The following is a 17,075-nucleotide window of genomic DNA, read 5'->3' as shown; positions in this document are numbered from 1 at the left end:
CTGTAGATGGCAATCCAATGCTAGTACAAAAAAGTACAAAAAGAACACATACTCCTAAATGTGAACAAAATTCCTCTTTTTCCCAAAAAGACCATTATTAATGCATGCAGAGAGGCCATGCATGATTTATCAGTGGCAAAGCTTAGGCTTATAACAAGTATTTCTAGAACTAGAGAATTTGATGAATTAAAGCCAAACAATGATCAAAAATGTATATTATGGCTGTAAAGTAAGGTAGTATTAGATTTTTTAATTCAGGGAATATGTCTACTGTTGCTAAATCTGAGCAAAAGCTAAGTCTTATCTCCTTGTCTCACTCCAATACAGTTGTATCTGCATTTCAAGACAAAGGAGATAGGGGTATGAACCTGGTGTTTGAGATTTCCTTATTCGTTTGATTTCTTCCTAATGAGAGGCCCACCAGACAAACTTGGTATGATTTACGCCACCACGAGCCTTTCCAAAATGAATGGTGGCTCCACAGCTAGTTTGGAAGTTGCTACTTTTCTCAGGAATAAGTGTGTAATTGAGTGTAATTGAGTAGCAACCAGTTAGATGAGTACACCTAAACCACATGTGTCCTTCTTGGGAGTGGGGACAAGGTAAGAAGACTACAGCACTTTTAAACCGCATTCGCATAATACCCTGTCAATTCAGTGTATTGTTTTTAAATCAAACATATTAACATATGTACTGTTATACTTAGCTTGCCACCTTAAATCAGAATTAGTGGCCACTGACAAAATCTACGCTCAGTCAGTTATAAGCGTTGTGCTGTTTACATTAGATCGCAAGCTTCTGAGACTACTTAGGTCTCTTCTGAAGGCACATTATACATCTATAAAAAATGCAATCTATGAAGCCTTAAATATTTTAATTAATTGAAGCATCCTCGGTATTTTGCCACCACAAAGAGAGACCGGGGTCTATATAACCAATACAAATACACCTATAGGTTTTCTACCCAAAAAATAAACTGAATCAAAGAAAACCGAATTGAATTACCTTTTATTCTAAGTACTACAATATTTGTATTAATGCATTCCACAATCTATGCTTATTATATATCATTAAAAACTGAGTAATACAATGTTTGCTTGCTTTCTCTATGTGTGTGTGTCTGTATATGTATATCTATATATATATACATCCATACACACAGTAGTACAGAAATCAGGCATAGTACTTAGATGTCAGATACTGGAAGCTTTGCTAAACCTAATGTGAATAATGCCTGTCTTATTGCAGAAGCTCTAGCTTTATTGCAACCTTCAGACATTGATGTTACTTCCTGTTTTAAGTGCCCATGCTAGATTGCAAGCTCTTCTGAGTAAACCAAAAATCAGGGCAGCAATCCCTTTCCTATTGGCTTGCTCTCTTCAGTTTTGGGAGCAGGTTTGGGGCATCATCTCCCATCAGTAATCGGGAAACTTCTGCTTTTATGTCTAAATGTCTTTTTTTTTTTTTTTTTAATATAATGAATGTAATTGCCCTAAAACAAACCAGTTTCAGCAGACAAAAGCGTGTCCTGTGGGTGGAGATATTTGACTAATGCTGATCCTGAGCATTGGATAAGGGAAGTTCTCAGCCCCTCCTCTCATTCTGTGCACGGTCTGTATTATAGTAGCCCAGGGTTTTACTGTCAGCTCCCATTCCAGAGTTAACTTGGATCTGTGCTCTAAGGGGCATCGAGGGTGCTTGTGCATTCCTAGTATCGATCGCATTCTTGGATTATTTACCCCGATCTACACCGAGGATCACAGCACCCACTTCTGAACAGGTAACGAACCTATTACTATTATTATTCTTGTTATAGCACATATCAGCAGTCGGCAGTCATTGTGGATCACTAGTGCATGCTATGTACAGAAGCTTGCAATGTAAGATGTTATAATGCATTTATTTATTTTTTTATTGTTATATAGCCCCATAACCCACCTTTGAGAAAAGCACTAAAAACTTGCCCAGGCAAAATCTAACTCACTTTCCCCACTCCACCCCTTCCCCTGACTTCTTTTAGGCAGTGAAATGGTCACATTCCATGTATTTTTTTCTCTCTCTCTCTCTCTCTCTCTCAATTGCTTATCCCAAGGGAATGGAGCATTGAGAGGTTGGGGTTTCATTTCAACCCAAAACAGACTTTGCTTTTCCTTTTGTTAATGAAGACACTGAGGCACTATTTGTTAAAAGGACCTGAGGATGCATTGAGTAGAAGTGTGTGGCTAAAAAAATATTATTCAACCTATTAAAAGACTAGTTAGGGGAGAGAATACCATGACCCTGGCAGAAAAAGGGTTAACTATCAAACACCCCCCCCATTGACCCTGGCCAATTAGCCACTGTGCATACCTTACATACAAAGATAAGTGAGGGCTTATCTTCATTGTGGCCAAAGTACTTGTGCCTCTGCAGCAGTTTAATGTGGGCTCATATTGTGCTTTATCTAGTATTTACTTTGTATTAAGATACTGCCTGGGCTTCATAAGAGATGTTCCAATTGATTATTTAAGTGTTATAGCTAATCTTTTTGCTCATTTGTGTACCACCAACATATGCTGTGGCCATGGATTATTCATGTGTGTCATATGTACAGAACACGCATAGTCTGCCTGATTACAGCCTTGGATATCGTGACTCAAACATGACAAGTATATGGCAAATTGATTGCTGTTCGATCACAGGCAGCATGTCTTGTAATACATACAAACACACACAACATTGTGTCTTGTGTGACATCATCACTGGGTATTTTGGCAGCAAATGCTCAATTCAGCATCTACCTTTTTATGTAATTGGGCTTACTGTCCAGAAAAAGTTTTTTAAGAGAGCACTTGTTACTCCCAGGGGTAGGCAAAGTGTCTCTACCCAGACACCAGTGTCCACGAGACAGCTTGTGGAAGTCATTGTTGGTTATTGTATGTTATTTTCAGAGTTTAATAAACAAACAAAGTGTGACCTTATGGAGGACATGCCCATGCAGATGTTCTCTATGACCCTGGGAGAGTGACCGCAAGTGGCACTTGTATATAGCACTGCCTATCAGCACAGGTGTACGCATGTTTTATATTAGACTAATAAGAAAAAGTGGAAAGCAAATGTTGGTTGAGTTTCGCTATCTATTACCTTTGTACTTTGAGCTCTCCCTTCTGTGTTACACTCATCAGCTGCAGAATGTGTGACTCACTTCTAGTTATGTCCATTCCACAGAGTAGAAGTTAACACATTTCATACCTACTAAACTAGTAACAGCGATTTTTTTTTTTTTTTTTTTTTTTTTTTTTTTTTTTTTTTTTTTTTTTTTTTTTAATTATTTATTTATTTATTTATTCATTTTTTTTTTTATGTCCATCGCTAATTTTTTCCAGAAATATATTGATTGTGGTCTGGGTGATTTGTATTAGGTTTACTGCATTTGGGGATGTTTGGTTTTTCAATAGCTTACATGGAAGGTTTCCCTTTAGAAAAAGGAATTTCCCCGGCAATGTAAAACAAAGACAGGGGTGTCGCGTGTAAATGACAGGAATGCAAAGCAATCAGATAGGGCTCCAAAGGAATTCCCGTTTGGTAATTTTTACAGCAAGTTGGTATCTCAAAATAACTTTGTCTTTATACAAGAAGTAATTTGCAAGTTTGACATGGGACATTGTGGAATCAGAGAAGTTAGTCATCATAAAGGTTCTTAGACTTGCCAAAATGTTTCTTCTATTTTATAGGCTCTGCAACATATTGTATGTGTAATATTTTCACTTTCATTGATTATTTTTATGAGGAAAAAATTCTATTTTTGGCACCGAAGGGGTCTGTGGGCTAAATATCCCAACTTCCTCAGCCATAGGGTGGATGACAAAAGTGTGTTGCCATTTCAGTTATGGCACCTTTGTCTTACAAAACGTTTAAAGGCAGGTGATCCAGGCGAATTCCATTTCGATAACATGCATTCTTCTGTAGCACTGTTTGGAAGTGTACACCAAACATACAGTTTTTTAACAAATCAGTCCTTTTACTTATTGTGTAATACAGTACACATTACTTGAGATGTTTGCATAGCAGGTAAGGTCAAATTGAGGAAAAGAACATATATTATTACATTCCAAGTGAGGATTTGATTAGCTTTGTGGTGAATATGGAAACGGCTTCTGACTGATATATTGGGTGAGTCATGTTGCCTTCTTCCTGCACAGTCATGACAGGTAGGGAGTTTGCTTTGAATGGATTAGCTGCTTACCCTAGGGATCTGGAACGCCAAACGGTCGTAGTAGAGAATGACCCTTTCGCATATAGCTTTACCCAAGTGCAGCGCAAATCATATATGTTACGTTTACACAGTGCCAGCTGATTCCGTAGCGCTGTTACAAGACAAACCATGACAGACTGGTACAAAAGGAGAAGAGGGCCCTGCTCTTGTAAGGTTACAATCAAGTCGGTGGTTGAGGGGGAAGTGAAGCAGTAGGAGAAGACTGCTTGGATGGGTAAGAGTTGGTCGAGTCTGGATGATCTGTAGAGGTTGTTGGTCATTCAGATGGCTTCATTAGGATTCTGGCTGAGAGTGTTAGAGAGGAAGTTTGTATGCCTCTTGAAAAAGGTGGGCTTTTAGAGAGCTTTTGAAAGTTTTTTGTATGAGCCATCTAGAATTAATTCAGTCTTTGCTTACTTAATGAATTTGGGTAACACATTGCATGTTTTGTATAGGTATTTACCATCGTTCAAGCAAGCAATGTTCTATGGAGCATACGCAATTCTCATCAATACTTTTTACAACAAGCTATTGAATGAAACAATGAGCTGGCTGAATGGCAGGATATTTTATGAAGAAATTAGATAGCACAGAGCAGGATATTGTACTGTTCTTTGGTTTGAGGGTGTGAGGTTGCATTCCTGGGACTGATTAGATTAGGATTTGGCAGATGAAGTCAATTTTACCTGCTTCAGTTAACCACATGAACCCCAGACACACCTGTATGATATTTATCTTTACGGAAGCAACTATTTAAAACTAATCGTGGAATTCTTTAAGCAAAAATGTGTTTTCTAGCTACAGGAAATGTTACATTTGTGAACAGTTTTATAGTTGCTAATTATGTGTTGAGAGAAACATCTGTTTCTGAATGTCATGAGTACAAATAACATTGTAGAAAGGATAATACCCTTTCTACTTTTATGAGGTGGAAAGCATTGTTAACATGTTATGTACCATGGTACACTGTTAACTAGTTAGATGCCTCGTGGAGCATTGTTCAGTCCCCGATATCATTGCTGTAATAGTCAGCTGTGTTTGTCAGAGAAGGAAGGGTGCGTTGTAAACTGAACAAGAACGCATTGTGCGTACATTCTTTTGACAAAAGCCTCTCCTTAGGGCAGCCATACCTCACATTTTACGGTAGGGCTGCTAAGTATCCATATAATCATACTTTCCTAAACAGGCTATAAGGTCACAATACCTATAGTTCATAGCTGATCACTGAAATGGTCGTAAAGCTAAATAGACGCTTGCCAAGAGCACTGCTTTTTAAGTGAAGGCAGTGAGGGTGGCTTAAGTGTATTCCCTGTCACCTTCCTTAATGCAATCGTTACAAACTGTGTGCAGTCATGTAAGGAACATAAGTAGGCAACATTACATATATAATACAAAGGCCATGGCAGATTTATTTGGAAACACGTGTAGTTTTAATTCCAAGAGAAATGAGGAATAGGGATCAAGAATCAGACTACAACTTGCATTAGTACTCAGACACGTGTGGTAAGGCTTGGTCCATTTATATTTTGAATAGAGTGCCAACTAATGAGTTGTTACATGGTGCACAGCTATCATTATCGTATGAGTGATAATAATGAACACCAATTGGCCGTGGCTTCCTCGTTTTGAAGCGTGTAATTACAAAATCAATCAGTTTGTTGAAACTGTGAAATGGGAAATAACACTGTGATATGGTAAATGTTCAAGGTGTCAGTTCTAATTGTCATTAAGCTGAGAAAGGAAATGCATGAGAAGGCAATTGTTTGGAAGTCTGGTCTTGGGGGTTAGGTGTACTAAAGAGGAAGAAAGGTTTTCAGTGTTCTGAAATTAGTATTATAGTCCGTGTTTTGTGTGAATGAGGATGTGATCGTAAGGAGGTTCCACGCTGATAGAACTTGCCAAAAATCAACTAATCTCTGATGACTGATGCACATACAGGGTAATGGTTATATGGAAATGGGTTTCCATTATGGAGATAATTACTATTGATCCACACAGGAATTATGATTCTAATGTGCTGGTCTTTTAAAACAACTTCAAGTGCTGGCTGGCGCTAGAGTCGCTCTGAAAAAATAATTCGATTTTACAACCACATCTCTTGTCATTCATCATCGCCTATTTTCCCATTTAACTGGCTTACACTGTGATTCCTTAAATGGGTATAACAGAATAGATTTGCACGCAGGAAATTATTTTACGTAATATTCCAAAAATTATCTTGAGGGCAGTCAAAGGTCATAGTAGGGAAATGCTAACATAAAGTTGACAGGGCAGGCCTTCCATCTCTAACATTGTGTGATAAAGTATCTGTGTCCCTCATATACTTATACTGCACATATCGACAATTGGTTGTAATCTTATTTTGTTAAGTTATAACTCTCTAATAACGGAGACTTCTTCCTTTTTGCTTTAGGTCAGAGTGTTTCTACTCTTTCTGCAAAACATTGTGCGCAAGATGAGAGTAGGAGTTCCACTCCTAGTATGCAGAAAACCATCACACTGAACGGTCTGGGTCTGAAAATGTCTGTCTGCAGTGAGTTTGTGGAACATATCTGGAAACCTGGATCCTGTAAAAATTGCTTTCACCCTCGAAGTGACCATCAAAAACCTCAGGCCCCTGCTGATGGGAAAGCAGGCGACGTGGCTGTGCATAACCTTAGTGGGATTAGAATCAAGTCTGAGAACACCCAGCATGATGATGACGTTGTAATTGCTGCCCTGTATTCAAAGCCCACCATAGCGGTAAAACCAACCATGATTACCTCAGATGCTGCTGAGGTGTGGACAGAAATGAACAGCACAGAGACCCTCACTCAGGTAGGTGATTTTTGGTACACAATTAGCTCCTTATTTAAATTGTCTATCAGTATAGAAGTTGGCTACTTTTCATGTTTAGGTCACCGGACCTTTGTCTTAAGGTGTTGAGCTAATACTCTTGGGTCTCAAGCTTATGACGTCTAAACCGGTGTCTGTCGTAAGACAACATATTCAAAGGTTCAGTCTTTGTAAACAAATCCCCATATAAAGAATCAACATTTATGAAACTAATGTATGCCTAAGAAATAAGAGAGGAACTGTTTTAGTATTTAATGTTTTAGATTTTTGTGTGTTTTATATAATGCATTTTTGTTCACTTTCTTAACTGTACTTCTCTGGAAGAGAAATAAAGCATTACAATAAGAGAAAAAGATGGAATCACAATATAGTGTGGGTTACTTTTGAAGAATTCTACATTTTAATTGTAAACTTGTATTGATAGAAAATAGATATTATTTCTTTTCCCTTATTTTTAGAAGATCAATGGGAATGATCTTGAATAATTTAAATAATAACTATAGAAGGAGCATTTATTTGGTTTCCAAACTTTGCACCATAATCATATTTTATTAATAAACCCCATGTATCATACATGTAGCACACTCACTCATGAGTTGACTGATTTTCATTTTAGTTCTACATACACATAGGTCAGATAGCCTCACGTTTCTAACATAATGGCTTATACATGAGTGATATATTCAATTAACTGCATGTGCCAATAGATCTACCGTATACCACACATGTTAACTTTTTGTTTCACCTCTTGCACTTTTAGGTTAGTTGGAAATTATCCTCATCAAGCAATTCTGTTCTGAAATCTGGTGATATTTCCAAGGTTATCTTTGAGAATTTCAACAAGCCCTTTGGTCATAATTTCAATTCTGGTGAAAATACAGCCAAATGTATGTTAAATGGGCCCCAGAGCCCTGATAACGTAGGAATAAATGCTGTGAATAATTTGACGTATGTGAGTCACTTTGGTGGACAAGCAGACAAGGCAACTTTTATTAAAGAAAAGTTACCCTTGGCTTATGAGGACTCTAATTCTGTGAATAGCTCAGGAAGCCGACCTAATACAGACAGAGCATCTCATCATGGAACTTTAGTTTCGAGAGATAATACAGGGTATCCATGCTCTCCCAAGTCAGAATCTGAATCCAGCAAGAACCTACATTTCAGTAAAATTAAAGTATCTGTTCACTCTGAGTCAGATACCTTGTCAGACGCTTTGTCATATATTAGTGTTAAAGATATCCCAGTTTCATCGCCTACAAATGTGGGTTCCCACACTTCAGAGTTTCATTCATCTAAAGAATACAGACCTAATCTGACAAAGCACTCTCAACAATTAACACACACAAAGTCACAACTGCAATGCCAAGCTGAAGGAAACCAAAGTGAGCCTATTTATGCAGAAAGCACTAAGAGAAAAGGTGTTTCAGGCAGAGTAATTACAAGGACTGAAGGGCACACTGAGAAAAACATTGTGAGACAACAAAATGCCGTGGAGGAAACACTTCAGCTGGTGAACAGTGACAGAATGTACCAAGAGTCTATGACACAAGTTTCAGCTAAAATAACTGTCATGGCTGCCCACACAGAAGAAGATAACAGAACAATTTACCTAAGCAGTCCAGACTCAGCAGTTGGGGTTCAGTGGACATGTACCAGTCCGTCTTCAAGCATAGAAACTGCGACTCTGTCCCCAACTTTCCTTTGGGGAGAAGGAAGCCAAGGAAAACTAGATATTAAATCTGAGGTAAACAAAACTTACAAAACTCATGTATCATCCAAAATCCAAGGTAATTCCAGTCTGTTTGCAACACCCAAGATTACCAAACCCAGTGAGTGTACCACTAAAATAATTTCCTCACCAACTCGTACTGCTGGGATCCTGCCATCTGTTTCCCATAAGAAAGAATCATTGGAGGCCCATGACAGATGTTTGCCACCTGGTGACCGAAGAAGGTTCTATCAGGCCATGAGGAGTAAGCAGAACAGGATTGATGAGGAGGAAGAGGAAGAAATGTCTAACTCCCAGCACTCAAGGGCAACTGTTGTAGGCAATGGACCACTTGTTAAGTCCAGCACTGTTGTTTTCACTCACGAAGAAAGAATCAGAGCGGAGGAGAAGGAGTCTAGAAAAGGAATTAGTAAATCTTCATCATGCCCAGTTGAGCTTTCCAAAGTTGATAATGATACCGAGGAAGGCATTCAACCACCACCTCCCCCACCAAAGAAGCAATTGAGGTAAGTGCCAATTAAATTAAATCTTGTGCTAATGGACTATGAGAAGTAATGAATGCTTATAATACATTATTTATTTAAACTTACATTTGAAAACAAAACAGCACAAGCTGATCAAGGCTTGTCTAAGCATGTTTTATATGTATACTTATACATTCATTTGATCTGTAACTGGCATGCTAGTCATTTCTTTAATCACCCTTACAGGTTATATTATAAACCTTTTATACAAGTGAAATACATATATACCAAATCATACTGGATGGTTTTTTGTTTGTTTATTTTGGGGGGTTTTGCGTAGGTATCTTAGTATTACCACTTTTTTAGTATTTCACAGGCGATTTAATAAACGTGTAATCCAGGGCCAAAACTAATTATGTATGTACCACACATTCCACACTCTTCGTAACACCACTGGAACTTAAGTAATTCATTCAAAATAGATACTGTTTTGACATGTGGAATTGAATTGACATGGTCTTAGTGTGGTCATCTGAGAAGACCCTTCAGAAGCTCCAGAGTGCTATATTAACTTTCCACAATGGGCTTCTTAACCCTCTTCGGGTAATTCTATTACAAATGCAAAGGTCATTTCATCTTAATGATCTGTGTGACTTTAGTCTGATAGCAATTATCATCACCCTCTTCCAAGCAATCATCACAGCATTCCTTGAAGGCATTGTGCAGCAAGATGACATTCCCAAACAACACACCATACTACAAGTGTATAGCTTGATAGCTCCTGTCACTGACCTGTGTCAAGATGAATGGGATAATTGACTCGGGATACACAAAAGGTTGTCTGTCTCTTCCCTTCTCCTATCTCTGACAGATGGACATATTTGTCAAGATATGTACACACATAATAAAATCATTTAGGTTCTTCTTACTCTTATTGCAATAGTATATATTCAAATCAAAATGTTTTGTTTTCCTGGGGAATATTTAATGGAATACCTATGATGGTCTGAAAGCTATTCTAGCCAGTACTTGGCTTACAAAGGTTAATTTTAAACATAAATCAGTAGTTGTGCGTACAATTAATAATTTGTAGTGTATGACAACAATTTAACGTGTCATAATTATAAATATTCAGTTATATTAGGGCTTTGTTGAGACTGTAGAAGATCTCGAAGTTTAGCTACGGTTGGCTGCCGTGGCAACAGAATAATTGTTATGCACTTCAGCTGTCATTTCCCAAACTTTGAGTGTACAAGGGTTGTCAAACACAAGAACTATTTAAGTTCAAGGGTCCGGCCTGTACTTTTTAAACAAGGTGACTTCAAAGCCTTAAATGGCTTTGTTTTATATTTCTCAGTGAACAGCTCTGTGTTACTAGGGGGGGTTGAGCTATGCTAAGAATTTGTTGTGTCCCGCCATCCAACAATTGATTTACACAATGACCTGCTGCCTTCCGTGCGGACTCTATCTCTCTGCTACCCTTTCCCACAACTTCCAATCGCAAAAATCATGGCATATGGCCTAGCCACATTCCATTCTGTAGTCCTGGGCCCTCCAGCATTGACTTTAATTCGGTGACAGAGCTCTAGCTCATAAAAGACATTGTCTGTACAGTCCAAAACTCAAGCTGCACAGATTAATGAGTACACAAGAAAAAGAGCATTAACACAAACGAGAGCAGGCAAATTCACCAGCTTTTTTTCCCTTTCTTGGCCTTCATTTCTTTGCAAAAAATGTAAATACGTCAGAGAGAGGAGAGGTTAATGATTGTTAACGCTCCAAGGAGAACAAACATTCACCACCACCACAATGTCTTCTTTCAGTAACTTTCTTGCTAATTATGCCAGGACTAGGCTGTTTTTCCACATATTTCGGAGAGATTCTAGCTTTTATCTTTTATATTTTGTACCTGCTCCAACTATAATCACCCAGAAGTATGAGTGTTGTTAGCCAAGTACACCGTAAGTTGGTGCCGGATTTGCACAACACATGAAAGGCTTCTTCTTTTTGTTAATTTTCCTCTTAAAGTAGCACGCCTCTAACAATAAGCTTCAGTAGCAGAGTACTGATTGAATTACTGTTTTTTCAGGGGACGTGTTCTAGGTACTTTAATTTTCATTATAGCCCACATGTCTATGTCTAGCTATGTATCCTTTTACATTCACTTGATTCGTACCGCTTTTCTAACACGTTGCGTGTCTCTTTCTGCATGAAAGCATTTTTGATGCTGGAAGAAGAACCTATTTTACTACTGCCTGAATTGACAGCAGGACATAAAACCAGACGTCTGTGTTTTTAGCATCTGGTTTGGGTTTTGCCCGAGTCCTTTGTTTGATAGTATCAGGGCTTTCAAGGGCACCAAGCTAGAAGGGTTCTCGCCAAATTCTAACATGCAGGTGAAGAGAAGATAGTATGATAACAGGTGATATATTACTAGAGATTACACCAGTGAGCTGTCCGCTACTTAAAATTCATACAACAGATGAAGGCCTGAGTAGCAATCGTATTTTCATAGCTGATGGAGTGAATTCACTATCAAATATTAACATAACGTAATGTGAAACATAACATAATGTGAAACTCCCATATAAAGTTGCTACAAAAAAATGTTTGCTTTTTTATATGTTGTACATTTATGGTGTGTGTGTGTATGTATATATGTATGTATATATATATATATATATATATATATGTGTGTGTTTAGTAAAACTAATTTTTTATCCTTTTTGTTCTTTCTAAGGAGTCCTCTGAACCCAAACAAGAATAGCTCTGAGTTGGAAAATTTCAACCTTGGCTCAGTAGAGAGCCTTGAAGAGTCATTCAAGGCAACGAATGTCAGCAATTCTAACGTGAACATCAATGTCAGCTTCAGTACCGGGTCTATGGACAGCCTAGATTCCAGAACATGCAGCGAAGGAGGTAATCTTACAAGTATGGTTTTAGAGCACACACATCATGTCTTCTCCTTTAAATGGACAGTCATACCCTTTTTAATTAAAAATCAAGGAAGCAAATTGTCGCATATTCTGTTAGAAAAATTTAATTTTACTATACATCAGCATTAACTTTTACTAAATAACTTAATAATAAAAGAAATAATTCCCCCTACTTCTAATGCAATAATTTCTGTATTGATCGTTTTGCTACTGTCTGATCATAGTTTTGTAAACCATTCATTTCTGTGCAATGAGCAGAGTAGACACCATTGATTTATTATTTATTATTATTATTTACGCAGTGCTTCTTAGAATACATATACTCAAGGGGTGTAACAGGACCAGAATTGACAGACTAAGACAAACCGATACATTAGGTGGAGATGTCAAGGAGCAGTAGCACTTCTCTTTAAGGTCATTTCAATCCAGTCAAGTGTCCTTTTAGGAAATGCACATCTGCTAAGTCTTGGCCGAAGCTGTTGCAACATCTGCACCCTTAGCAAATTAGGTGCTGGGTATAAAGTAGAGCAGCAAGATCACTCTGTGAAACACGCTACCACTCCTAGTCTCTATTTATAATCACAAACCTAGGAATGCTTTTTTACACTCCCTTCCCAGATACGCAAACACTTCATAACTGCTCTGTTGGCAAAAGGTTGCTTCAGTGGGTCCAGGGGTTATCAAGCAGTTAAGGTTTACTCTGGCTCTTTTTATTACAGAGCAATTGTGTGGTTTATTTTTTTTTTCACATCATTGTAATGTTAACAAGAACGGTCAAGGTTATACTATAAATAGTTTGGAGGGGTTGATGGAATTCAGACGTGAGCAGGGCTAGACTGGCAATTTGGCACACGGTGGGCCATTGTCATTTGTATCTACCCCTATCCATAAGAATTGCACCTGCAATAGAAAGCTTTGTGTGGCCAGCTGTTGGATATAAGGTTAGCTTGCTCCCCTATAAAATTGTCGATAAACATAGAAATTGAGCTCTGATACATTATCATTAATTTCTAATTTGTCTTTCAAGCATTCTCTTTACCTCGCCAAGACACTTTAATTTAAATTGATTATTGAGATTTGTAGTTGACATGGCTATAGATATATAAAGTGCCAGTGAGCATGTAAATGAATAGATTATTGCAGCCTAGACTGGTTTGTATTTGCTCTTTGGTACGGTAGAGTTATCAGTTTTTTCCCTAGCTGTTAATCACTTGTATGCTGTATAGACAGATGGAACCAACTGACAAACATTTTTGTACAGTGTCAACAAAGACTGGAGACAGAAGTCGATTCCTTAAATACAGCTTTTCCAGTCTCCTTCCTCAATGACAACAGACAGAAAAGTGGTTCCTTGTTACCAATTGTCATTGTTATATTAGCAATGAAATAGTTACTATATCCGAAGCAGGACCCCATAATTCACACCAACATTAAATTTCAGTCATTTCTAAATTGAAAATAAACGTACGTTATACTGACTATAATGCTTCATTACAACAGGATCATTTGAGACACTATTTTAACCTTCCTGTTTTCTGCAACAATCATAAAAACACATTATACTTAACACATGCACAATGGTCGTTTGTCAAGAAAGTGGCTGTTTAGGTGTATGATTTAAAAACCTGGTTAGATATACGCGCCATACTGATTTAAACAATAGAAGAAATTCTGTGTTGTGTGTTAATATTAATATTCCATATTTCTTTTTCCCCCCTAGGTCAATCTCTTGAAGCCATACATTCACCTACTCTGTCTTCTGTGGGTGAGAAGACGCATTTTGCACAAGTAACCTTATCTGTGGATCCTGGCGAGGAAGCTCAGAGTGGCTCTCTGCAACCTCCACCATTGCCCATAAAGAAATCCATAAATAGAGCTTGTTCTGCACCTGACAACTCGGCTTGGGGTCGATCTTTCCCAATAAGAAACGGTGTTGGTCAAAATATTCCCAGGCTTAACCCTAGTCACTCTGAAGGAAACATGTGTGGAGATGAGACACCACTAGCAGGCTGTCCCTTGAGTCCAGCAGACAAACACATAATGTTTTCTTCTTCTGAATCCTTAGAGAAATGTTGCAGGGGGAGCAGTCACCGAAATGAGGTCAGGAATAGGAACCAAATCAGGGTAAATCAGACTCTCTCTACCTCCCAGCTGAGTGTTTCCAGCCACACATCTTCTGGATCAAGCCTGCAGCTCCACCACCTTCTTAGCAACATAGATAGCAAGGAAGGGATGTATGCCAAGCTTAGCGGGCTTTATGCACAGTCCACGCGGCGCTTAATGAACAAATGTGAGGACTACTTCATGCGGGATCAAAGAAAGGAACTTCGCTTTAATGAGAACAACTGGTCACTGTTTAAGCTGACCAGTAACAAACCATGTTGCAATGCAGGAGATGCCATTTATTACTGTGCAACATGTGCCAAAGATCCTCTTAATAACTATGCGGTAAAGGTAAGCATTCTTTTACTTCTATCCTGTCCTTGACAAAAGTTTATTTTTTCAGTTTGAAAATGAGAACGAGGTGGCTGAACAATAACACATCTATTGTCAATAAGTATTTCCTAGTTTGCCCTAACTGCTTTTGGTGTTTTAGTTGAGATCTTTTCATCTTTTGTGGCTGTGATGCATACCTCCTTAAAGAGTTTTTTTTGCTGTTGTTTTCATCTCTAGTGGTCACAGTTATATTGTTTTGGTTTTTTTTTTCTACAAAAAAACAGTACATTTTATTTTGATTTTAGAAGACAACCAGATAAATCCATAATAGGCCCAAGATAAGTGTTTGCGATACCTGTTTTGGTCTAGTGTAGAAAGAGATGTAGACACAAAAGTTTTCAGCACTTAAGTCTCCTTTTAACTCTGGTTATATGTAGAATTTAGTTTTCATGGTGCCACGATATTTTTTTCTGCTAAGGGACACATCACTTACAATTTTATACAAATTGTATATATTTGTTTAGGATTATTTCCATTTATTAACCCCTTAAGGACAATGGGCGGTCCCTAAACCCATTGAAAACAATGCATTTTGAGCCCATACATGTACTGGCTTTGTCATTAAGGGGTTAATTTTTTGTATGCACCATTTTTCAGTAGGTGTTATATCTTCCATTAGCAAATAGAGACATTGTAGGTCTGGGCCTGGGAGATCATGGTGTATTTACTCATGTAAGCACACATGCATTTACTAGTGATCATGTGTATTGTAAAGAGTGGCTGCGTTCCAGGGACACATTTCATTAGCTCTTTCGACAGTTAATGCAATTACTTGCTAACAAAAGTTCACTTGCAAATTATTGTTTACCTTTCCATAAGAACAAGAAGTAAATTAGAATAACAGTAGCAGAATCAACCACTTGATAATGGGTTATCCAGAGTTATCCACAAAATATGAAAATGGGTTTGTGTGTTTTGTTTTTGTTTAAGTCTGGTATCTCACGGAGATGAACACAGTTTTGTATTTCTGTGTGTGTGCCTGAGTGCTTGGGTTTCATATGTAATTCTCTACTGAAAACTAAATCCAACAGCTATAGTGAGTGAACAAATCTTTAACAACTTGTGCCACTAAAATTTGCTTATGCAAACTTATAACAAAAAAATGCACATCTCATATGTTCCTATATTTTGTTTTTGCAGATGTGTAGAACAGAAGACACAAAAACCTCGTACTGCAGTCTCTCTCTCCCAGTCCACTTCAACATTCAACAGGACTGTGGCCATTTTGTAGCCACTGTGCCTTCAAGCATGCTTCACCCATCGGAAACATCCAAGAGTTGTCCAACCGATGAGAGCGCTCAGACAGTTTCTTCTAGTGAACAGGAGTGCGTGGTGGTTATCACACGAGAAGTTCCATACCGAACCACTGCAGACTTTGTTAGGGGGTCTGTCTTCACACATAAATCCCAGCCCGAGGTTTATGAACGTCATGTTTGCCTTCTTCTACTACAACTCTGCAATGGATTGGAACATTTAAAAGAACACGGTATCATCCATAGAGACCTCTGTTTGGAAAACCTGTTGCTCGTCCACTGTCAGTCCTCCCCCGACAAGCTCAAAGACAGAAAATATGTTCCAAGGTTGATTGTAAGCAACTTTTCCAAAGCCAAACAGAGACCTGGATCAGATGACTTTAAGCCCAAAAGAGATAAGACCAGGCTAGCTCCTGAAATAATGGCTGCTTCCCAGTATAAGAAGTTTGATGAGTTTCAGACCGGCATTCTCATTTATGAACTTCTCCATCTATCCAATCCGTTTGAGGACAGCACCAGCCTTCAAGAGCAGGAGTACAGTCAAAAGGATTTGCCTTCTCTTCCAAACCTATCTGTTTACTCTCGGGGACTGCAGCACCTGTCCCACTTACTGTTGGAGGCTGATCCCATTAAGCGCATCCGTATATCTGAAGCCAAGCGTATTCTGCAATGCTTGTTGTGGGGTCCGCGAAAAGACTTAACAGACCAACCCTTCAGTCATGAGGAGGCTCTTCATTGTGCCTTACAAAACTGGATCGACATGAAGAGGTCCCTTCTAATGATGAAGTTTGCTGAGAAGGCTCTAGAGACTGAGCAGAACATTTCACTAGAGGACTGGCTCTGCTGTCAGTACTTAGCATCAGCAGATCCGTGCTACCTGTACAAAACACTGAAACTCATAAAGTTGATATGAACATTATAGCAAGGACATAGAAGAAAGTAAATAGTGAGATCAGAAAGTGTAGCCCTTTTGCATATGACCAGTATTGGATTGTGGAGCGATCCATTCAAGGCTTTGTGAAAGAAAAAGGGTTGCCAAGTTCCTTGCAATAGATCTTTGATGGCCTTATGTATGCTGTTTATTCCTTTTCATTTTTGTCTGAATTTTCTTGGTCAGAGCAGGTGTAA

At 38.4% G+C, this 17,075-nt stretch overlaps 1 protein-coding gene across 1 annotated transcript in view; it reads left to right on the top strand.

The window, feature by feature from the left end:
- The window catches only part of LOC149284315 (inactive tyrosine-protein kinase PRAG1-like), an 89,729-nt gene extending 72,869 nt beyond the window's left edge, over window positions 1-16,860 (top strand). The window contains exons 3-7 of the mRNA XM_089496895.1: window positions 6,648-7,051; window positions 7,830-9,304; window positions 12,003-12,181; window positions 13,919-14,652; window positions 15,835-16,860. Coding sequence (XP_089353021.1) covers window positions 6,648-7,051; window positions 7,830-9,304; window positions 12,003-12,181; window positions 13,919-14,652; window positions 15,835-16,860 — 3,818 coding nt within the window. The remainder of the gene's footprint in view (window positions 1-6,647; window positions 7,052-7,829; window positions 9,305-12,002; window positions 12,182-13,918; window positions 14,653-15,834) is intronic.
- Window positions 16,861-17,075: the final 215 nt, after the last annotated feature.

This window comes from Sceloporus occidentalis, unplaced genomic scaffold (assembly GCF_023333645.1).
Source record: "Sceloporus occidentalis isolate IW3139 unplaced genomic scaffold, rSceOcc1.0.p SCAF_95, whole genome shotgun sequence".
Classification (NCBI taxonomy): Eukaryota; Metazoa; Chordata; class Lepidosauria; order Squamata; family Phrynosomatidae; genus Sceloporus; species Sceloporus occidentalis.
This window is presented reverse-complemented; position numbering and strand designations above follow the sequence as displayed.